This window comes from Malaya genurostris, chromosome 2 (genome assembly GCF_030247185.1).
Source record: "Malaya genurostris strain Urasoe2022 chromosome 2, Malgen_1.1, whole genome shotgun sequence".
NCBI classification, from domain to species: Eukaryota; Metazoa; Arthropoda; class Insecta; order Diptera; family Culicidae; genus Malaya; species Malaya genurostris.
Genome location: NC_080571.1, coordinates 344,650,823 through 344,676,075, shown reverse-complemented (window position 1 = coordinate 344,676,075; position 25,253 = coordinate 344,650,823). Strand labels below are relative to the sequence as shown.

General features: G+C 40.3%; 2 protein-coding genes across 2 annotated transcripts in view; both read left to right on the top strand.

Moving 5' to 3' along the window:
- Positions 1–25,253, top strand: part of LOC131431933 (tRNA-dihydrouridine(16/17) synthase [NAD(P)(+)]-like) — a 224,728-nt gene that overhangs the window by 28,824 nt on the left and 170,651 nt on the right. Inside the window, exon 2 of the mRNA XM_058597905.1 lies at positions 3,512–3,548. The gene's annotated coding sequence lies outside the window, so the exon portion shown is untranslated. The remainder of the gene's footprint in view (positions 1–3,511; positions 3,549–25,253) is intronic.
- On the top strand, positions 18,743–23,184 carry LOC131431932 (uncharacterized). Its single transcript, XM_058597904.1, has one exon. The coding sequence runs from the start codon at positions 19,854–19,856 to the stop codon at positions 22,671–22,673; it is 2,820 nt and encodes a 939-aa protein (XP_058453887.1). The 5' UTR covers positions 18,743–19,853; the 3' UTR covers positions 22,674–23,184.

Sequence of the window (25,253 nt, the reverse complement as noted above, 5' to 3'; positions counted from 1 at the left end):
ATTTCTGGTTAAACTTTCTTTCGCATACCGAAAGCAGGCTGATTGCGGTTGATGAAAATCGATTGATATTACGAAGAAAGACCTTTCGAAAGAAGCTTTCGGTATGCGAAAGAAAGTTTAACCAGAAATACGACTTATGAAATAAATTGGGGTAAAACGGTATAGCAAGATTCGTGCTGTCATTGAATTCTTTTGTAATCCTATTTTCAGGTCTTTCTTCGTAATATCAATTGATTTTCATCAACCGCAATCAGCCTGCTTTCGGTATGCGAAAGAAAGTTTAACCAGAAATACGACTTATGAAATAAATTGGGGTAAAACGGGTTGAACAGGCTAGTCAATATTGGTAGGTCATATTGGATCTGCTTCGGGATTTTAAATCTGAATTCAACATAAAATAATATTAGTGGGAAAATTGGGGTAAAACGATGTAGCACGTAGCATGCGATCATGAACATCATCTGTGAATTATTATTTGAGGTTATATGCGAAACATAGAACTGTCTTGTTGAACCAAAATTGGTCCAAACACCGATCAGTAAAACATTTTTTTCTGTAAATTCATGGAAAAGATGACTGGGGGTAAAACAGAATACAGTTGTTTGCGGTCAATCTTATTAAAAACAATCCATTTATCTAACTTATGAGCACCTTCCGATTGGTTGAATTGAATTTTTTCCTGAGTTTCACAGTTAGTTTTCAAAGTAAAGTCAGAAAAAAGAGGAATTGGAGAAAAACGGGCATGATAGTGAATTTTGCGGATCTTCTAACTATCATAAATCGATTCTACAGAAAAATTTGCATAAGAAATACTCATTTTGAAAATATTTGCTTATGTTTTTATGAAATTATTAAAAAAAGTCGCGTTTTTGATCGTTTTTTCCCCACTGTGCATCGCCTCAGGAATTTTTTGGAACTACCTTTTAAGGAGTGTATCGAAAAGTAATTAGCAACATTGATTATTAAATAAAAAAGCGAAAAAAAAACATATTTTGACATCAGTTTTTGATATATTGTAGAAAAATTACATTTTTATGCATTTCACTGATTATATTGAAGAAAATCCTAGTTTCTGTGAAACGCTCGCACTTTGGACTTGACATTCTTCATTAAATTCTGCACAGTTACTTTTGTGACTTTCCTGGTGGCAGCTGTCCAGTTTTTTTGTACTCCTGCATTTTTTTTTCGGACACTGTACCTTCCTTCCGAAAGTGCCGCTTGACAATTACCCAATACCTTTCAATTGGCCGAAGATCCGGGCAGGTCGGTGGGTTCCACGAATTGTACATTATTTTTTGACAACCACTGTATAACAGCATTCTCTTCTTCAAACATTCTTCCTCGTACACCTTGGCGTTAATTGTGCCCTTCGTGAAGAAAATCGACGACCGCAAACCACAGGTACAAATTGCTTGCCAGACCAACACCTTCTGCCCAAACTTTTCCATCGCCACCGTGGTGTCAGTGTCGTCCAGGTCCTGGTACACCGATTTCGTATAATATTGCGGTCCGGGCAGCGCTCGAGAGTCTTCCTTGGCGTAGGTTTCGTCGTCGATCAGGATGAATCCGTCTTTATTCTGTAGAATTCGGTTATACAGTTTTCGCGCTCTTGTTTTGGCCTCAACTTTCTGTACCAGGGACTTTTTCGGCACCTTCTATTTCTTGTACGTTTTCAGGGAGTTTCGAACTTTGATCCGTTGAATCATCCCAATGCTGGTGTTGAACTGCTTGGCCAATTCTCGCGACGACGCCGATGGTTTTTTCCTGATGTACTCAAGTACTTTCAAGTCCCAGCCGGGCTGGCTGGGACCGTTTTCCAAGTGTGCAGAATTTTCTTTCGCGTTTCCGGATCAATTCGACTCATCACTGAAACGATAAACCGCACCGAAACCAATCGATTGCGCAACTGTTATTGACATGTAAACAAACATGTCACCGCAAAACACGCTGCAAAAAATTAAGCCATTTCAGAGCAATAACTGTTTGAATGTTGCTAACTGCTTATCGATACACTCCTTATGTGAATCTAAGTTTAAGAAAACCGGTTCTGCCATCTTCTAGAAAAGCTATTACATAACCGTTATATAAGAAAAAGGCATAAAACAACAAATTTTTGAAAATTAGAAAAAATAGGTGATTGAAATCAGGAAAAGAGATACTCTTGCAATTGTGGCAGTAAAAACTGCAATTGTGGCAGTGAAACTTCATTAAATTTTCCTATATATTTCTCTACATCCCAGCAAATTCGTTTATCAAAATCATCAATTGAAAAATTAATGCGATTTAATTTACCTGCTCAGACCTGCTAATTAATGATAAAATTACAACACGATTTCATTTCGCAATGATATAACAACTGGTGAAAAATGATAGCATTGCTGACGAATCACTATTAGAAAAAAAAAATGGCGACTAGGGACGCAGACGAAGTGGGCTCACCACCACCTGCGGTACACCGGTGCAGCGGAGATATATAAATGATTTTCGTTCATTTATTCATGCCTTAAATTAGATAATAGAGTTGCTAAAGTGAATTAGATAACAGTTTTTTTTTCAGAATAGTCATGCACATATGTAGGTATGCATTTAGCTGTGTCCATGACATCCGTATGAAAGCGAAATAGTGGGCATTGTTCACTGGATTCAACAGGATATGCACAATATTCCAGTGTCATGTATTGTCCTTTTCATTGCAGTTGAGCGGTGGTGCAATTGAGCCGGCATCCAATGCATTGTGCCGAGCTGGCCTGGATAGTCATTTGCAGTCCAACATGTGGCCTCGTAAAACATAGAGCCCGAAGTATGGTGTGTGAACTAATTGTTGTGCAATCTCCATTCTGGTTTCGTAGTGGATGTTGCGGGTAATCCGTGGCCAAGTCCGTGGTGAGATGCAAAATTTACACACCGAACCAAAACTTTCCCGTGCTTATGTTGCCGCTCAAAGTTCTCACAATCAAGCTCAGAAGACTAGGCCGGCGGGCCTTACCGGGATCATATTTTCATGAACTTTATCAAATTTATGTTTTGTCAGAGATTTACATCATGTTGTTGTTAATTTTGCTATAATTGCTCAGTGTCCTAAGGCATTATGTTGTTGGTCGAACTCAAAACGTAAATCTGCGTCGTTTTAGCTGAGATATTCGGAATACTGAACTTTCCACTACATTTTTAAGTGAATTCAGTATGGCGTCCGAAATCGAAGTTCCTTGTCGCATAACGCTTCGCTGGATGACGCAGAACCATAAACTAGGATTTAGTAGAACAAGTTTACCGTTTCAGATTTGCTGGCAGGCCGAATCCGCTAGAGCTGTCAGAGAAATGAATGCAGATAGATCCGGGAAGCTGGTATTATCTCATGCCGGTTCTCTGGTATTGTTTTGATCCCAACAAACAATGGTTGCCTGCCGTGGACGGCTTTGTTGATCTGATTTATAGAATTAGTTTGTTTTCAGGCGTACCTCTCCATCGGCTGTTGTTTAATGCAATTTCTGTTTCTTTGATTTCGTTTCAGATTCCTAACTAGATCCGTTTCCGTGCATTCATTCAAAGTAAGTATTTGTACAGTCAATAAAATTTGGTCAAGTTAGAGTCCATTGTCGTACGTTAAAATTTAAGAACAACTAAATCGCAGCAAGCCGTTTTTTCTCTGATTCCCTGCGTAACTTTTCAATCACAAGTATCGCACACAAGTGTGTGTGCGCGAAAGAGAAGCATAAACTTCACGGTTCGTTTGTTCCCAATGCAATTTGTTGGGGGTGCTCTCCAGGGAGCAATTTGTCATAGACATATGCCTCCCTGCTGCTATTGGAACTGACTACTATTTTGACAAGATTTACAATTTAATATGTTATCAGCAAGAATTTAATCGTCTGATTCCAGTCCTTGGGGAAGGAGGAATTTATTGCTTGTTCCCATGGTGACATAGAAACAACTAGGTGCGTTCCATTGGGGGAGAGTGCCAACACGAATGCATATGGGGTGAAAATTTATGAGTTCGAGTTCCCAAAATCCCGAACTAGTTAACTCATTGACGTTTGAATGATATACTTTTCTTACATATCATTCATTCAATTCAAGACAATGCTCGAAAACAGAGGAAACTTTAATGTGTACAACTCATGAAAAGCTTTGTTCTTCAAACGATGCATGCATTCAATTGTAATAGGTCGCATTTTTGAATGCAATTCTTGAATAATACCGCCGTCGGTTCCACTGTTCGGTTTTCACCAGCGAGTACAATAACAAGGACTTTAATAATGTTGTCGTTTAGGAAATTGTTTACCGAGACAAACAACTACACATACACATACATACAGCCGTAGACGCATTACTGGTTGCTATCGCCCACGTAGTCTGTGGATGTCACCATGGAAGCGACAAGTTGTAGATCCTTTCGGAGCTCGAGTCACGATTATTTTTATATGGTGTAGTAGTGTGCATGGTTACGATTGAAACCCCTCGTTCGTCGTCATGCGCAGACTGTCCATGGGGAAATGGACGAATGTAGATGAGTGCCATTCAGGAGCACTCACACAGTACAGGGTGGGGTAGTGAATGTAACATAACTTAACGACTAGTTTTGTTTGAAAATTTGATATGATGCGAGTTATAGGATCCATGGTTACAATTTCCACACTAAATGGTGTCAATGCGCGTAAATTATTTGAGAGTACTTGGCCGATTTTGGTCAAACTAGTCTCAAATGAAATTTCGCTATTGAATGTTTTTTTGAGTTGTACGAAGTTTTATGTCAATATTTTCAGTTTTTTGATAATATCTGTCACTATTGTTTATGTTTGGAGACTTAGATTTTACATGGTAAAAGCATACCAAAAAACCATAGATTGTTAAAATGTGTCTATTTTTTACGGAGATAGCGACTTTTTCTTCTATTACAGAAGTAGGAGTTTTCTAGCGCTGTATAATAAAGCCATATTTGGGAGCGAAGTGAAACACGATTTTAAATACTCTTGTATGCAATTGCTTCTAAGCATCATCCTTTTCATGACCTCGGTTCGATTTTAGCACGGTTCGTTTTTGGCAACATAATCGTTCGAATATGAAACATCGTTTTGAAAGATGGAAGTATTTTCGAATTCGAAACAATTTCAGATTAATATCGATTTAAATTCCTTACAGCAATACTTGCTTCTTACACCCATATACCATTTGAATAAGTTCGTCCGGGTCAACATGCGTGTGTGCGTGCGAGTGCGTGTGATAAATAATAAATAACATACGACAGCTGGCTTATAAGACCGCAAATCCGGACTTATTTCAGTTTTACCGGTATTTGGTTTTCGATCCCGGAAGGCACTCAAAAATTTTAATTTTGTAAAAATTTAGAATCAAATGTAATGGTTGACAATACCCTAGGCGAATTGAACTGACTTTGGCTACACCGATTTCCGAATTCCGGTTACGATAGTATCGGAAATAGTTAAATAATCTTTTCCTTGTACCTATCGAACCAGATTTAAGAACCATGGGTTGCCGTCCGGCATCCTAAGGACATGCCCAGCCGTCCAATTTTAGCTGTCCGTACGATAGGTGGTTCTCCATGCAGTTTTTGCAATTCCTGATTCATACGCACGATTTCCTGCCAAAATACGCCTCTGACTTTCTCTGCTGATATCATTATCGGCGGTCACCAGTGAGCCCAAATACACGAACTCGTCAATCACCTCGATATCGTCACCGTCTATCAATATTCCTAGTCGGAGGCGTAGTGTTTCTTCTCTAGAGCCTCTTTCTCTGTTGACGCATTTATGGTCAGTCAGATAGGCCTAGCTTCAACTTTCAGTCCGATGTATGTTTTCATCAGCTTCTCAAGGTTACGTGACAGAATATCAACATCGTCAGCGAAACCAAAAAGCTGTACGGACTTTCGAAAGATCGTACCGCTCGTGTCGATCCTCGCTTTTCCAATTACACCTTCCAAAGCAATATTGAACAAGAGACAAGAGAGTCCATCACCTTGCCGTAGCCCTCTCCGAGATTCGATAGTGCTGATACGAGCGTTAATTATAGCATATTTTACAGAAAGCTGCCTGTCAAAAAGGTTTACTAAGTTTTTTATTGAAATCTTATTAGAATCTTCTAGTGATGTTTCTGAAAATATAAGTAATTTGAGAAAGGCATAATTACACCACTAGATGGATTAAAAATATATTTTATTTCTATCTAGATAACAGGATTTGACGTTGAATTTTAGGCATCTTCAGTCTACAATTAAGCCCACACAACAACGAATAAGTCGCAAAGTCTTTGAAAATTAATCATCTCAGTTCCACTCTTAATCTCATATGTCAAAACCATTAGCTGGAGAGAGATCTGCTGTCTACGTTCAATACATGATATTACAAGACACTCGTTACAAAACATTTACTTGCAAGCTAATGACAAGTTTAAAACTGTATCCTATTTGAGTGTAGAATTGTTTTGTTATACATGAAATTGTTATAACACTCACCCAATAAAATTCTCATCTGTTTTTTTTCCGAAATGCCTAGTTATAACGCTAGCAATTGTATAACCCATTCTGAAAAACTTAAAAATTCTACCCGTCAAATTATACAGGGATGATATGCAACATGCTAATTCATGAATACTACAAACGGTCTTCATGAAAATAAGTTGACAATTTAAAGTCGTATTAAGGTCTGAGGCTATTTTCACGCTTCAAATATGATTTTCTCAGAAACGGTGACGAATATAAAAAAAACTCAACTAACTGACTCTTAGAAAATTAGTTTGCTCCAGTTTGCTGGTAACGTAACAAAACATGAGAGAGAAATTAAATCGGCACAGCAAGGTTACCAAACAAGCAGTAGCTTTATTGGATTTTATGTGATGTAGTCAAACTTGTATCCGGAAATATAAAAGCTTTCTTGGCAACCCGGTGCATCGAGAGTCATTTTGCACATATGCGAGAGAGCATGGAGAGAAATGTAATACGCAGAGCGAGGCACGTGGTCGATTCAAAACTTATACGCGACCTACTGGCCTCAGCACTTAAGGGTGAAGCCAGAGTGGGAGCGACAAGCGACGCGATGCGAATATTAAGGGACAGCATGGCGAAGCACGACCGAATTTCGTCAACTAAAAAAACTACAAGGATCAGCCCCATGGGGTTGTTCGAGCCATTGATGTGAAACAAGGCAACCAAAATTTCTAATGATCGACATTTTCAATTAATCGTCACACTTTTGAATCCGCAAATGCACGAGAGTCTGCTTAGTCTTTATTATGAACCAACACCGAACACGCGAACCCAAAATATAGGCTATATTTGTCATGATTTGTATTTGTTTTTTAGACGACGAAATTACATCAATAGCCCAAATGTATGTAATTATTTTTTTTTTTTCATAAATACGTTTATTTCTTTAGGCAGTTTACATAAGTTTTTCTTCGCCGTAGCATCACTTTTACATAATATTCTTATCCTAATTTAATTCTAACATAGTCACAACGTTTTGAATTTATTAAAACATATTCTCTTATAGCTTAAATATCATCTTAGGTAACTCGTCATTAATTATGAAATCTACTCGGAAATATTATTTGAACCAAATGATTAACTTCTATAAATTATAAAATAAGCTGTTATTTTCAGAACTTTTGTTGATAATTTCATACACTGTTTCGAGTTTGTTTGTATCATTACATTATTTTTATTCTAATTTAGCTATTGGTTGAACTCATGGACGCAGCTGGGATCAGAGCTAAGTCTTAAAAGGGGCCTTTATTAAATTGAAACTCCAATTTTCTTTATGAAATGATAAATAAGTTTCATGTATGAAAGGTCACGACAAGCAAGAATGTCTCGAACTGGGATATTGGATAGTCTACCTTGGGTACGCAAAGAATTTATTAGTTGAGATCTGACATCACGATACTCCACGCATGTCCAAACGACATGATCAATATCCCGATAACCTTCTCCGCAAGCACAATGATTAGTCTCGGAGAGCCCAATTCGAAGGAGATGTGCATCTAACGTGTAGTGATTGGACATGAGTCTGGACATCACACGAATGAAATCCCTACTCACATCCAGTCCCCTGAACCATGCCTTTGTCGATATTTTCGGAATAATTGAGTGCATCCACCGACCAAGATCATCTCTATCCCAAGATGCTTGCCAGCTGGCAAGTGTTCTTTGGCGAGACGAGCTATAGAATTCGTTGAAAGCAATCGGTCGCTCATAAATTTCACCCTCAATAGCACCACGTTTGGCTAAAATATCGGCTCTTTCATTGCCAGGAATGGAGCAATGAGCCGGGACCCAGACTATAGTGATTAGATAATTATTGTTCAATATGTCGTTCAGGCACTGTTTTATTTTGCCCAGGAAAAACGGTTCATTTTTGCCAGCAGCGTTTGAGTGAATGGCTTCAATTGCACTCAGACTATCTGTGAAGAGGAAATAATGGTTTGGAGATAATGTGACGATTACACTCAAACTATAATGAACTGCTGCTAGCTCTGCTATATAAACAGATGCAGGTTCTTGAAGCCTAAATGAGGCCGAAACATTATTGTTGAACATACCAAACCCTGTCGCTTCTTCAATTCGCGATCCGTCCGTGTAAAACATTTTCTCAGAGTCAATATGCCTGAACTTACTTGAAAATATTTTTGGGATTTCCGTCGAGCGTAGGTGATCCGGGATTCCACGCACTTCGCGCTGCATGGATGTGTCGAAAAATAAAGTTGAGTCAGGGACATTTAGGAGGCTGACATGGATAGGAATATATCTTGAAGGGTTGATTTCCTGTGACATATGGTTAAAATATACTGTCATGAATTTTGTTTGAGATCGAAGCTCGACTAGTCGTTCGAAATTATTAATTACCATGGGATTCAGCACCTCACATCTTATTAGCAGGCGTGATGAAAGCTCCCAAAATCGATCTTTTAATGGAAGAACTCCCGCCAGAACTTCAAGACTCATTGTATGTGTTGAATGCATGCAGCCTAAGGCAATTCGCAAACAACGGTACTGAATTCGCTCAAGTTTGATAATATGAGAGTTTGCAGCGGAACGAAAACAAACGCATCCATATTCCATCACTGAAAGTATCGTTGTTTGATACAATTTTATTAGATCTTGCGGATGAGCACCCCACCAAGATCCTGTTATTGTTCGAAGAAAATTTAATCTTTGTTGGCATTTTGTTATCAGAAACCTAATGTGTCCTCCCCACGTGCATTTGGAATCGAACCACACCCCGAGGTATTTAAAAGTTAAAACCTGTTGGATCATTCTTCCCATCATATGGAGCTGAAGCTGCGCGGGATCATGCTTTCTTGAAAAGACTACTAACTCTGTTTTCTCCGCAGAGAATTCGATACCAAGATGAACAGCCCAAACGGACAAGTTATCTAAGGTATCTTGCAATGGTTTATGCAGATCAATAGCTTTGGGTCCAGTAACTGAAACCACGCCATCATCTGCCAATTGTCTTAGTGTACATGGGGTTACTAGACAGCTGTCAATGTCATTCACGTAAAAATTATAGAGGAGCGGACTGAGGCATGAGCCTTGCGGGAGACCCATGTAGCTAATTCTGATTGTTGCCAAATCGCCATGTGAAAAATGCATGCGTTTCTCTGACAAAAGGTTGTGCAAATAATTATTTATAACCGCTGGGAGTCCATGTTGGTGGAGCTTGTCTGAAAGAACATCAATGGAAACTGAATCAAATGCTCCTTTAATGTCTAAAAATACAGATGCCATTTGTTGCTTTTGAGCGAAGGCAATTTGGATGTCAGACGAAAGTAATGCAAGGCAATCATTCGTCCCTTTATTTCTACGGAAGCCAAACTGAGTATCTGACAACAAACCGTTCGTCTCGACCCAAGTGTCGAGACGTCGTAGAATAATTTTTTCGAACAATTTTCTGATGCAGGACAACATCGCAATGGGTCTATATGAGTTGTGATTGGAAGCTGGTTTCCCCGGCTTTTGAATGGCGATAACTTTCACTTGTCTCCAGTCAGGTGGAACAATATTTTGCTCAAGAAACTTGTTGAACAATTCCAACAAACGTCTTTTTGCGAGGTCGGGCAGATTCTTCACCAAGTTGAATTTAATTCTGTCCAACCCAGGAGCGTTATTGTTACAAGACAAGAGTGCTATAGAAAATTCCATCATTGAAAATGGGTTATTAATAAAACCATTATTTGGAGGAGATTCCCGTATAATGCTCTGCGTAGGAACAGAATCTGGGCAAACTTTCCTAGCAAAGTCAAATATCCATCGGTTCGAGTATTCATCACTCTCATTGCCCACGTTACGATTCCTCATTCGTCTGGCCGTATTCCAAAGAGTGCTCATTGAGGTTTCTCTTGACAAACCTTCGACAAAATGTCTCCAATAGCTACATTTTTTGGCTCGAAGTATGCTCTTGTACTTGGTTTCTAAAGCCATAAGTTTTTCAAAATTCTGAGGAGTTCCTCCTCCCCGTTTTAGAAACGTCTTGCAAGCATTTTGTTTTGCGAGTTTAGCCTCTGAGCACTCTTTGTCCCACCAGGGGTTGGGAGGCCTTCTGTTAGTCGTTGGCCCAGGAAAGCGTTTAGTTTGGGATTGTTCTGCTGCCTCCAGAATCGAACAAATGAGGAAGTCATATTCTTCAAGTGGAGCGAGCTCTTCCATTGAATTCAAAATACTAGAGATACTACTTTGGTATTTAATCCAGTCGATATTTTTTGTCAAATCATATGGAATACTAGCTGAAGTAGCAATGCAATTGCTATTGCTAATTGAGATGATGATTGGTAAATGATCGCTACCGTGTAAATCAGGCAATATTTTCCAGGTGCAATCTAGTCGAATTGATGTTGAGCAAAGAGATAGATCTAATGCACTTGGGCGTGCAGGAGGTCTTGGGATCCGTGTCATGCTACCCATATTTAATACCGTCATGCTAAAATTGTCACAAATGTTTTGTATTAAAGATGATCTGCTATCATTGTAAACGGAACCCCACATCATTCCGTGCGAATTTAAATCCCCCAGAATCAATCGTGGAGCAGGAAGGGCTTCAACCATTTCATTAAGCTGTCGTTGTCCAACTTGTGCTTTTGGAGGAATATAAACCGAAGCTATGCAAATATCTTTGCCTTTAATGTTTATTTGGCAAGCAATAACTTCTATACTAGAAGTTGAAGGGATGTTTAATCTATAAAAGGAATAGCATTTCTTAATTCCCAAAAGCACTCCACCATACGGAGAGTCTCTATCGAGACGTATAATGTTAAAATCATTAAAATTTAAAGCTATGTTTGAAGTAAGCCATGTTTCGCATAAAGCAAATACATCACATTTTTGACTATGCTATAATATTTTAAATGAATCAAGTTTTGGCATGATGCTTCGACAATTCCACTGCAGGACAGTGATTGTATCATTTGCGACGGGTGATAAATTATCCATCAAAAGATACAAAACCTGAGACAATTGGTCATTGAGCTGATAACTGCTTCAAAAAGGTTCTAGCTATTGGAAGGAATGCCATTATGAGGGTCTTTAAGGGTTCAGATATATTGAATGCTGAGAAAATCCATTCAACAATTTCCGAAAACTTCAGTAATCCTGTTGGTGGCTGTGAAATGGAGCCCACTGGATTATTATCTTTTTCTGTACTAGATCCTGGATTGGTTTGTGAATTTGACAAACCAGGAGGCACAGTCTTTGGTTTTGACTTTTTTTGTTTAACACGGGGATCTTTTTTTGAAGATGAAATTTTAGGTGTCTTTTTTGGTAATTTGGAAGAAGACTTCTTTCTCTTAACTGACCCTTGGGTAGTGATAAACGAATTACCTTCACTATTTTCGTCAGAGTCAGAGTCCTCTGGTTCCTCTAGATTTGAAAACCCGTTTTCGGTTTCCAAAGGGGGGACATCAATGACCGTTTTAAGCATTTCTGCATATGTGCGCTTAGACCGTGCTTTTAAAGAAAGCTTAATTTTGTCTTTGTGTACTTTAAATGCAGTGCATACTGAAATATCCTCATGAGGACTTTCTCCACAATAAATACATTTTTCAATTTCCTTGTTGCAATCATTATCTTTATGAGGCCCTTCACACTTAATACATTTTGGTTTATTACTACAGTAAGTAGCTGTGTGGCCGAATTTTTTGCAGTTCGTACAATTCATTACATTTGGAACAAAAAGCCGAACAGGGAGGCGAATTTTATCGACATAGACATGGGACGGCAACGCAGACCCGGCAAATGTCACTCGAAACGAGTCTGATGGGCGATAAACTTTCTTTCCCTCTTCATGAACTACTGAGTACAGTTGTTTGCACTCCAGTATTTTCACACCCTCAAGCATAGAGTTCTTGAAACGACCAACACCATGCTTGAGTAAATCATCTACCGAAAGACTCGCTTCGGTAACAACACCGTCAATTTCGACATCTTTGGAGGGTATGTAAACTTTATACTCTTTATTGAAATGTTCCGAAGAGACAATATCATTCGCGTGTTTCAAATTATTTACCACAACACGAATTTTATCGTTATTTACTTTTATGATCTCTTTGATTGAAGAGTATCGTGATGTCAAACCTTTATTAATTTGTAAAATGTTTAATGGCTTTGATATACGTCTAAAAAAGACTATCCAAGGCCCAGAAGAGCTCTCCTGATATTTTTTCGTTCGTGGGGGTATCGGATTCATGCTAGGATTTACGTCCATGGATTCATCCATCACATTAAAATTTTTAATCAAACTTTAAATAAAAAATTAAACCAACACTACACAGTACTCAATCAAAAGGAAAAGAAAAAACTTCTACCTTGAAATTGTTGTCTATCTCCGTTGCACTGCCGTGTAGATTCTCGTTGCTCTAGATGTTCTTGTTGGATGCTGATTGTTGGATGTGATGCTACTGCTACCTGACATCCAGCACCACTCGAATTCCGATTTGCTTTCGTCTTCGCCAGCTGTAACCAGCGCAGGTCACCGGTGTATACCTGCGTGTTGTATGGCAGTGGAAAGACCGAGTTGTCTTGTCTCCTTCTTCCTAGTGCTCCGCACCGATATGCTTCTGCACCGAAGTGCCTTCGCACCGGTGTGCCTTTGCACTCTCCTGCTTCTATGTGCCTTTGCACTCTCCTTCTTCGATGTGCCTTTGCACTCTCTTGCTCAGCACTTGTGGCTGTGTATTGTGGCCTGGGTAGAGCTTGGGAAACGCCCTTTGTTGTTTCCTTCACCAGCTTGGCCCAGCACTAGGGCTCTCTTATGCAGCACGATTTTACGTTTTAACGGCTGCTGCCAACAGGTCTCTACCTGTAGTTCAACCGTTGTCGTATTTAACGCGTGTAAACTAACCAGCGTTGTTAAACTGTACGCTTCTATACACAACCTTCTCGGTTGAACGGCTATTACTGAATAAATGTATGTAATTATGTAATTATCGATATTTAAGCTTCTTTTCGCCAAGCTTGTATGCAAGTAGTTATTTTTATAGCGTTTCTCTACCATCCATTACTACCATTCTGCGATTTCGGTTGAAGCGATAAACTTTTTCTCATTATCAATCGAGTTCATCTTATATAAATAAGAAATTAATCTTATGCACTCAAAATTTACCCTGGGGTAGTTGTCAATTTGTCAGGCGAAACGACATAACATGGAATTTCATCCGATCTTGCATGACACAAGATCAGAGCATAGCAATTGAAGCTTCAAATCGTTTTATGGCACTTTTTGTCTTGCTGTCTGGCAACAACCTACCTCTAGCAAGCTACGTGTAGGACTGAAACGTTAGCTATAATTTTGCTTATATTTATAGCTTCGCGTGCTTCCAACAGCTTCGCTTTTGCATCGATTGACCAATCAGAGCGCTGCTTTCCCTTTGATATATCGCATACTCCTTCAAAACCGTCGACTATGGCAGAGAAATCTGGTATGCCGGAGATTTTTTGCAGACAAATAGGACACTGCTAGATATTAATCAACATTTCAATGATATACTATAAAAAATACATGGCTATGAACATTCAAATCAATACGCAGAAATATTTTCAATCAAATGGTGACATAATATTAATAATTGATGCAAAATTGACTGAGCTGTAATTGTTCAAAATCTGACCACATTTCTACATGTATTTTTCTTGAGTTTCTGGTTTGCACCACTATATAGAAAACAAAAATGTGTTCCACAATAAAAAAATAAACATGCATGCCACAGTAAACACGATGCGTTGCGTATAGCGACGAGCGATTTTCAGCGCGACAAGCGACCAAGCACCACGTGCACAGTTTTTCACGCGATTTTCGAGCGAACAGAGGTTGAATTGATTTGTGTCATGAGAGAACAAAAAAATTCGATTGATGTTGAAGCGCTAATGGGTGCTATTATTGAACGAAATGCGCCCTGGGATCAACAATCTCGTAATTACCGGAACCGGGTTCTTGTGAACAAGTGCTGGAAAGAAGTTTCGGAAATATTAGGAACTACTGGTTAGTATAGTCAATGAAATTGCTTAAATTTTTTCGAATACCTCGAGTTATATTGATGAAAAAAGTAGAAACAAAAATGTTAAACATACATTAAAAAAAAAAAAAAAAATTTAAGACGGAACTGTGAAGAGAAGATGGAAAAATCTTCGCGATACTTTTGGTCGAGAGCTGCGGAAAATACCAGAGTCTACATCCGGGGATGCAGATGGTGATGACATTTAATTAAGCTGGCCATATTTCAACAGCCTTGTTTTTCTACGCCATCAAATTAAACCCAGAAAATAGTCGGGGAATCTGAAACCCTTTGTACAGTACAACGATATGCTTGATACCGTCGAAGCAGAAGAAGGTTCATTTGAAATACCACCCAGTCAGACTGAAACAATTGAGCAGGTCGAGATATCCAGCGTACAGTCAGTTTCTGTCTCTATTCCGCGTCCCCGAAAGCTATTGAAAAAGAACTTTGAAAAAAATCAACAATCGGCACTACTTCTAGACATAGAACATCGAAAGCTTGAACTATTAGAGAAAAACTATTTACCACGTGAAAAAGATATAGATGAAGCCTATTTCGAAAGCATTTTACCGCATGTTAAAAAATTGCATTCGGAAAAAAAGTTACAGCTTCGAATAGAGCTGCAGCAATTGATACTAGAGCATGTATATGGATTAAATAATAATGAATCCAACGAAGATGATTCCATTTGATTGGAATTAGAATGTCCACCAAATCACCAATTGTTTGTGAAGATGTCGTGAACTATGGTAGGTTTTATGATTTTTGCTATATACTATATGCGTGTATGTAGTGTTTATAAAACAAGCCGTTGTTTAGTTTATTGTAAAATGTAGAAAGTTCAAACAAAACTATCGTTATAGATAATGATTTAGATTCTCTTTCTAGGCAAACGAAGTCACGAATTATATCGCGAACCTGCTTCCCGGTATTTGTTGTACTGCGAAGAAATGAATTCGAATTTGCTCGATAATTGTTGTTCAAAAAAACTTCGCCGTTCCTCATAACATCACTATATTCTTCCTTATCAATAATAACATTATGTAAAATACATATAGCTTTGATAATAGTTTCGGCTGTTTTTATGTCGGTTTCAATAGGTTTCCAAAGTAATCTCCATTTAGCATGCATTGCTCCGAAAGCACATTCGATCGATTTTCTTGCTCTAGAAAGTCTAGTATTAAAATATTCTTCCATAACTGAGCAATCTCTTCGAGCATATGGTCGCAAAACATGCTTCAGCAGAGGACAGGTTTCTTCAGCTACAAAAACATACTGAACATAAACATCTGTTCCCGGTTAGGGGCTTTCAACTGGAATACCCAATTGTTCAGACTCTATCAACTTAAATAGCTCAGATGAACTAAAGATTCCCCCGTCACTTTGCTTACCAAAACCACCTACTTCAATAGCAATAAATTTACAATTGGCGTTGGCTACACCCTGAAGAACAACATAATATTTTTTTTACGATTGTAAAACATTATTCCGGAGTGCGGTGGGCATTGCACTCGAATATACTTCCCATCAATACTGCCAAAGCAATGTGGAAAATTCCATAATGTCCAGTAACCTTGCGCAACTTGGACAAACTGCTGTTGCGTTGGATGTGGCATATGAATCGGTTGCAGTTTTTCCCATAAAACAACACAAGTCTGCTTTACAATATCAGCAATTGTTGATCTTCTCATCCGAGACGTATAGGATAATCCATTGAACGACAATTCCGTTGCTAGAAACCTATAGAAAAAACGTACTATATTGGTACTAGAATAAGAACATACGAGACACATTCTTCAACATATTAATCGTTCTAGAAAAAATTACAATGGATATTTTCTTAACTTAATGTAATTATTAGTTTTTCACGAGGTTCAATAGGAGTTTTTATGAAATTGGTCCAATATTTTAAAAGAGCTGTTTCAACATGTACTAGAACATACTCAAATGTCTCGATGGTTAATCGGGTATAGTCACGAAATTTTTGAGGATCTTTGAACAATTCTTTATACAGATGATGATATTCACCGAACTTTTTTCTGTTTCGATTGATGGAATTAATCTCGAACTTTTTATGATTTCCGAAGAAATAGTTGCGAACGCCCTCGGACATAAAAAAACTCTTCGTCCGAATCCATTCTTTTAAAATTTTAATAACGAATGAAAATGACAATGTTTGTTTACCTCTGGCGCTTTTTTTTGAGATCACTTTTACTGTGGCTACTATGCCGCATTGGAATTTTTTCGCGTTACGCATCGCATTGCTTCGCGTCGCTCCCAGAGAGAAACCCAGTGAAATTTGTAGACCCGCATAAGTCCGATCATCGGTCCGATTATCGGACCGATTGAGCACGATATAGGGCCGATCGTAGCGCTTCAATCGGCCCGTCATCGGACAATTCTGCACCATTTGCATCAACCGCGTCGACATAAAAAAAAGCTTTATGTTTACATTATGCATCGCTAGAGAAACAGAGCGAAGGAATATCAAACAAGGCATTTTCGAGCCGACATCTTCCCGATAGGGTGTGAAAGAGTGTTAAACATTCTTTTGTTTCGATCATAGAGGCTTTAACCTTTAGGTCATTCGCCTCTTAGGGCCAGAAAAACTCTGACCCTATGTATCTGACCCCGATATATCTCATCACCTGAGTAATCAGACATCCGCTCTCTGCTTTGGTATATCTTCACTCTTTTGTTCTACCGATACACTATGCAAGCTCGAAACGCAATCAAAAGCTTTCTTGCACGATGCGTCCGATGTTCGGATTTACTGGGAAGCGACACACGACGCGATGCGACCATTAAAGTTCTGTATTTCGTTCATTCGTTTACAGCAAAAAATCAACATGTATTTCAGAGTAAACACGAGGCGTTGCATAGTGACAAGCGATTTTCGGTGCGACAACCAATGAAGCAGCACGTGCAGAGAAGAAGATACTTTTATTGATATCAAAGCTCTAATCGGAGCAGTTTTAACGGAATGCGCAAGTGTTGGAAATAGATTTCGAGAATATTAAAAATTACTGGCATGTGCAGTCAATGAAAGTGCGATGAGTTTTGAGAATATTTCGAATTATCTCGATGGAAAAAGTTCATACATTTTCTATAAATATTTAGTTGAAAATGCTAAGAAGGTGGCCTTATTTCAACAGGCATTTTACGCCATCAAACATATTCATAAAAATCTTCGAGGAATATAAAGTCCTCTGTATATTACATGACAACGACAACGACATGATTGATACCGTCGAAGAAGGGTCATTTGAAATGGCATTTAGCCAGATTGAAATATTCGAACTTGCCAAGTTGGTTTTCTATTCCGCCTCTCAGCAAGAAAGTGGAAGAGAACTCTGAATAGAATAACCAATCGGCACTACTTCTGGAAATTGAACTTTGAAAGTTGAAACTACTGGAGAAAAAAACATTGTCGCGTGAGAAATATTTGCATTCTGCAAAAAAGCTACAACTTTGGATAGAGCTGCAGTGATTGATCAGAATGTTCCTTTCAATTAATAGGAATATAATTAAATTATATTGTTTTGTTACTACTGTCACTTTGACAATCGCTACTATTTCTCATCGGAAAACTTTCGCGTTACGCATCGCGTCGCGTGTCGCGCCCACTCTGGCTTCACACTAAGGGTTTAAATACACTTCAGTAACAGGACGTCATAGCGAAATACTTGACCTATTTGAAGATCTCTCAATAATTTTTGCGTTTCAAATGAATTATTACCTACAAACCAATTCGCACCCTCTCATTTTGCTACTAACGCAGAAGGCGATAGCACCCAGTCGACGCCGTTCTATTGACCAAATGTCATCATAGACACACGGAGAGGCATGAGATAGGAACTTATGAGCCCTTAGTTAACTCACCATTTGACTACCTTTGACATCGTTACACCATTAGAAGGATGAAAAAAAAACAGATGGTTTTCTGTAAATCTTTTGACAAGCGACATTACTTACGAATGTCTAACTTTCATTGAAGCAATACGTGAATTAAAACAAGTTCTCGATTAGTTTTTATCAAATCGAAACCCAACTCAGATGACGTTCGATTTCCCCTCCCCCGAAGATTCATGACTGATAAGCATGAATCACTCAGCGAGGCTCGTTTCCTAGTTTCCGGTAAAAGAAAAGGAGGGGGAAAATTCCGAACCGGTTGCCTGCCACTCACCGATTCGTTCGGGGCCGTCATCACCACCGACGACGACGACGACGTCCTTTTTGACGGGAGTTTCGAACCGCGAAACAACGGACAGTCCTAGTTGAGCCACAACCAGAAACGGTAGCAAACTGACCTCTCCTGCCCGGCGGTGTTCAGTGTCCTTTGTGCTTTGTTAGACGAAAAGGGGTTGGTGTGAAATAGGTCTAAAAATAAAAATAACACCCCGTTGAACTCCTCCGCTGTTTCGATTAGTATTCAGTTGTGGTACGCGCCTGTGGAAGCTAGTAGTAGTAGCAGTACTAGAACAGGACACGCGAGAATCGCTAGAGACGGGAGAGGCACCAACGGGGGTTGGGCCCATTCGTCGTGGCATAATGAAAAGTGGAAAATGATGTCGGTCGGTCGGGTTTGTACTGCGACAGGATCCCGTTGTGTTGTAGTTGTTGTTTTTTTTGTCGTGCACTTGGTGACGGTGGAATTTATTCCAATGTTTGATCTACTCCGTCGGAGACGGTTAACCAGTAGTATTAGCCAGTGACGGTTTGCATCTTTGTCGTAACAGACGTCCAGGATTATCGCCGGATTATCTGCCGAATAAGGGATATGAATTGCTTCGTAGATGTAACAAAACGTTACATAAGATGAAAGTTGATAATTGAAAACGAATGTGGAACGAAGAATGTTTTGGAAACAAACTGTGTGTGCGTGGATCAGCACCGAAGATCACCCAAAGCATGGAATGGATTAGAGTTTATTATATAATGTGAGTGAGTCCTTCCGAACAAAGTGGGGGCGTATGAAATTATCCGATGAACCCGAATCGTAGTTTCGTAGGATTATAAAAAAAGGGGGTGAAGGTAGATGTGAGTGTACATAAAACCCGTTCCCGTACCGGCTGGAACTATGGTGTGGAAAATTGAGTTGGTAGAAGTGTTCGCACGGAATACGCAATGTGACTTTCCAGTGCCACAGCCGAACTTTCTTGATTGAAAATTCTTCAAACCACTCAAACTGTTGATTCTAGAATCGTAGATAGTGTTGTTAAATAGCAAAAAAGAGCGCGTGTGTGTGTGTGTCTTCGTGAGCGAGTGAATCGAGTTGGTTATAATGCTAGCATTACTGGCAACCGAAAACTTCAAGGCGCGGACAAACCATCGATCCCGGATTGAGTATCATGCTCACAGAGCACCTCCACCGACAGCAGCAACCGAAACTCGAAGAAGGTGCCGTTACAACCGCACTGCGCAAAACCCTTGCCAAGCAAAGCCGAAAACTAGCCCAGAATCCGTTCTGTTCGTCCCAAGATAATTTGGGAGCTTCCGAGTATCGGAAGGATCGCCGGGTCCATGGGTTGCAACTGCCGTTACATCCACTGCAGCTAGTCGGTTGGTTTGCGTTGGCAGTATTCGGTTACTCGACCTTTGCCGTTCTGATACCGGCCCTGAAACCGTCGGTGCAAGCGCCACTGTACTATCTACTAGCTACGCTCTATCTACTGCATCTGGGATCACACCTAGCAGCACTGCTGCTCGATCCGGCTGACGTTGAACTGCGCCGTAAAAGTACCCGAACGGTCGTGCCGGAGTTCGATCGCAGCAGGCATTCGCACGTGATTGAGAACGGACGGTGCCACCTGTGCAACATCAAGACAACCAGTCACCGGACTAAACACTGTAGTGTCTGTAACAAGTGTGTCGGTACGTTCGATCATCACTGTAAATGGTTAAATCACTGTGTTGGTGGTCGAAACTATGTGGCTTTCCTTATGTGTGTGGTTAGTGCTGTCATCGCAGCGCTGGTCATTCTGGCCGCCGCTGTCCTAGAGATCGCCTTGTACCATGTACAACCGGATTGGTTGAATCTCGCGTGGTTCGGTCCCACCGGTGACGGAAACCAAACCTCCTCGGACGCGGTCGACCTCGGCTTGGAGACGGATCTTGGTAACGAATCATTTTCCACCACTGCACTTCCTACGCTTTGGGACAACGTAACTAACGCAACTCAGGAGCTTCTGCTTAATCAAACCATCTTTATTGATCTGTCGGAGAAGAACACCACCACGGACACCGACCGGAAGAAACCTCCACCAGAAACCACCGGAATCAGTATCAACAATACGATATGTCTAGCGTTCATCGGTTTTCTCGGGATTCTAGCGGCGATCGCTGCCGGTCTCCTCATACATCTGTGCTGCTTTCACATCTACATTTCCTTTCTCGGTCTGACCACCTACGAGTACATCCGTGCCAGCCGCCAGAATGTGATGAGCAATGGACAACCAGCCAAGGGTTCCGGAAACCTTCCGAACGGACCGTCGACGACGACCGTTGTTACTTCGGCTACGGCACCGAGTTCCAAATCATCCGTGCTGACAAACTGCACTAAGCCGAACCACCGGACCATACCGGAAGTGTACGTTTGCTCTTCGGTAAATCCGCTAACCCTACCGGTAACCGGAACCCTGAACGATCTGAACCGACAGCGGCCACGTACCTTGCATTGCTGTGATAATTCGAAAGAATGCACCAACAATATCACTTCGGCTGGGCTTCGCAATTTGGACACGATCTCGTTGACAACCGTCGGAACCAGTGCTTCAACGGGGTTGGAAACGCATCAAAAGGCCGCTTTCTACCTTTGTTCGTTGTTGGAAGAACGCAACCTAGCCGCCGTCAAAGATAACCCCAAGGATAAGTGCGAATCCCGTTCCTTCCATTGCTGTTCCCAGTACCGACAGACGATCAATGGGGAGGACTTCGAAACGACGACCACATCCGAATCGTACGTACAGTACAGCGAACAGTGCACGTTCTGTAGCTTCAAAGTGAAACCGATCCGCCGTAACAACGCACGGGACAACGGCGGCGAACAATTTGTGACTCTCAAGGAGAAACGGTGCTGTGCCAAGTCCGTCAGCAAGCATCATCGGTGGAAGAGAAAATGGAACTGTTGCTCCAACGTGCCGGACAGTCCGGATGTTCCCGGTGATCCAATGCGATCCATATCGGCTGTAGTTCAGCAACAACAACAACAACAACAGAAACGCAACGTACCGCAATCGTTTCCGACGATCACCAACGTGGTGGAACAGAATCATCATCTACCGGAACTGACAAATAATGAAAATTGTGCCAATAACAATAGTAATAATAATAATAACTGTGTTAGCAACAACAACAATAATAGTAGCAACAATAATGGTACCGAGTGCTTTGATAATCTGACGTCGGTTGGCGAGCACAACGCGATCAACAATAACAGTATCATCTACAGCGGAACCGGTTCGACTAGCAGCGGCGGTAATCTAATACTGAACGACGCCAACGGAAACGACGTAACGCTTCTGTCGAACAGTGCCAGTCCCGTGCCCAAACGACCGAGGGCCCGCTCGGTACGTCCATGGCCTGTGGTTCGTCTCCGACATATGATCCGTATGATCGATCGCTACCGTAGACCACGGTGCCGACCGGGGGCACCACTGGCGGCAGCCAACATCAAACAGAATCAGGTACGGCCCCTGTCCACCAACGAATGTTCCTCCGCGGTCGTTAACTGTGGATCACCGGCAACAATTCTGAACTACGGCGTGATTCTTCCTACTTCGGCAATCCGAAACGATGCCCTTCCGACGATGCCGGTCCTACCGCATCCGGCACGGCGCAAACTCAAAAATACCACCGACGATCTGCACGATCTTGCCGACACACTAGCTTTCGTACATCAACAACAACACTCGAATGCTCCGAATCAACTACAACCGGCGACGGTTCGAATACCGGTCCATCCGTCGTACCGTCGCAGTAGGCGGAAAAACGTTATACGTAATCGCAGCCCTACGCTGTCACCGATCCACGAATCCGGCCTATCTAATCCAACGTCACCGCAACCCTGTCGGCACTCGTGCTCCGGCAGTATTTCGTCGTTGACCTCCGGCGGTGCGGTGGTAAACGTGTGCGGCTCTGGAAGCGGAAGTCACGGGACTGCTGTAGACTAGCGCCTACAGACCGTAAAAAAAACAAACTATATCCACGTATACTCGCTTTGAATTGTACTCTCTTCTATCCAACGTTCACTCTCTCTCTGTTTCTCTCTCGATGACTTCTGAATGTGTGCGTATTTATCGTGACATCAACATCAAGTGTTGACCAGTGTTAATTAATATGAAATCGTGTTACAACAACAAATGTTTTTTAGCTAAACAAAATCCAAATATTTGTGAAACAACGAAATGATCATTTCTAAATACGGTTCAAAGCGGCGACCCAGCGTTCAAATTGTTTACAGTTTTGAGAAAGCGAGTATTTTTTGTAGAAATTTGCAAAGGAACAAAATCTAAACTAATGATAGTAAACAAAGTGATTGTAAGACACAAGCCATTGAGGGTTTTTAAAAGTGGTGAATCGTCCGTCGATATATTGTCACAAACTACAAATTTGTTGTATAAAACAGAAGAGAGGTTTTAAACAGGAAGGATATAGTAATAAAATATTTGTTTCGAGAAAATATGCGAAATCTAAATTCACTTTCTGGGCAATGATGATTTTCCTTGTAATGACCGTATGTTGGTTGGAATTGTTGATACGCGCCCGGGTTGCTATGATTTCGTACTTCGTTGCGTGTGTGGTGACAGCAAATGAGAATGATAAAATGGGTATAATTTGTCTTTTTTTTTTGCTCCTATCAGAGTGTGCGATCGTGAGATACGCTTCAGTATGGTGGTTTTGTTGGTGGGTCACACTGAATGTGAAATATTAAAGCTTGATTGATAGTAATGCTCGATATACACGCCGGGGCAATAAAGATATGAAATTACTTTGGGCAATTCCAACAACACCATGTGAGAAAGGCAAATTATGAGTTGTTCTGGAGGCAAAAATAGGTCACATTATTTGGGATCGTGTAGGCCAAGGGCCGGTGAATGAAAACCCATCTGAAATTTAGACCGAAAAACAATGGTAATATTAGTATTATTTTTAACAATAAGAATACTACTATGGGTAAAATTTGAATTATATTTCGCGCGGAAAGCTCTTTCGTTGAAATTGTTTTTGCCTTTCCTCTATAGAAAGGTATTAGAATTGCTGGAAAAACCGACTTTTGAACGGAGCCTCGGAGACCCATACTATCGCGTAAAGAATAAAAACTTCCCAATATTTTAATAAATGAAATTACGTGATACAAAATAAACGAGTGATTTAGACAAAATAGTTGATTCATTTCATTGACATATTCTAAACAGTTTTTATAAAATCATTTTAAATCACCAAATGAAGGTCAACAGATTTCACGCGAGTCTTGATTGTTTATTATTTTCCCGTCATTATTTTAATTATTTATTAAAATTATTAATTGGTTATATTCGTTGATCTGGGCAGCCGGCTACCGAGAGAAAATTATTATTTTTTAAACAAACAAGTATATTTTTTACTATTTATTCAATATACCGATATATGTTATCTCTGTTATTAACTTTGTAATATTAACGAATTTGTGCAATGGTTGATTTTTATCATTCAATTTACAGGGTCTGGCACTCGAAGTGTAACCAATTAAAAAGGCCATAAATTCAGTTTGGAAAATTACTTTTACTTAATTCAAAGTACAAAATGTGTAAAAATAATACAAAATTCAGAATCAATTCACTTTTGCTCGATATGACCACCTTTTGCCTTGACTATGGCCTTGAGACGGTCAAAAAACGAATCGCAAGCTGCCCGAATGTGACTTGCAGGTGTATTTTGGACAACTCGCGGACAATAACTTTTTTCAGCGCCTCGAGACTGGTGTATCTTTTAGTTCGGACTTTGCTCTCCAAAATGGCCCAAAGAGAATAATCCATTGGATTCGCATCTGGTGAATTCGAGAGCCATTGTGTGGACGTGATGAAGTTCGGAACGTTGTTTTTCAGCCATTCTTGGTTCACTCGAGCTTTGTGAGACGGTGCCGAGTCCTGCTGAAACGTCCATGGTCTGCCACCGAAATGTTTGTCTGCCCACGGCTTCAAAGCAACCTCCAGAATACTTTCCCGATAATATGTCGCATTTGCCTTGACGCCAGGCTCGAAGGTCTGAAGTTGGTTACACTTCGAGTGCCGGACCCTGTATAATCTTGAAAGACAATCAATAACATAGAAGAAGAAAACATATCAAATAAAACTTTTCTCCGAAGTTAGTCGCAAATTGATAAGTTGAGTGAAGAGATAATTCAGTAAAATAGAGTAATCAGAAGTGAAACGTTGAAAATATCTAATAACTGAAAGGAAAACGAACTCCTGCATGTGTCGCCTTTTACGACATGGAAGCAGGAACCCAGTAGATCTATTCTTGGCTCATTTTTTTCCGCCGGATTCCACACGGCATCTAGGCTGGTACTGTCCGGAGAGAGCTAATAGGTACTATCAATTCCCTAGTGGACCCCAGCCCTTATTGTAAACTTATTTGTAATGTATAATAATCCAAAAGTAACTTATATACTAACCTGCTAACTAATACAAAAAGCGAAACGATTCGACTGGAGATTGCATCGATTTCTGTCGGAAAACGCTTATAATACTATGTCACAATACATCCAATGG

Excerpts from the sequence above, each read along its gene's own strand:
- LOC131431932 (XM_058597904.1), top strand. The coding sequence starts at position 19,854 with ATGCTCACAGAGCACCTCCACCGACAGCAGCAACCGAAACTCGAAGAA.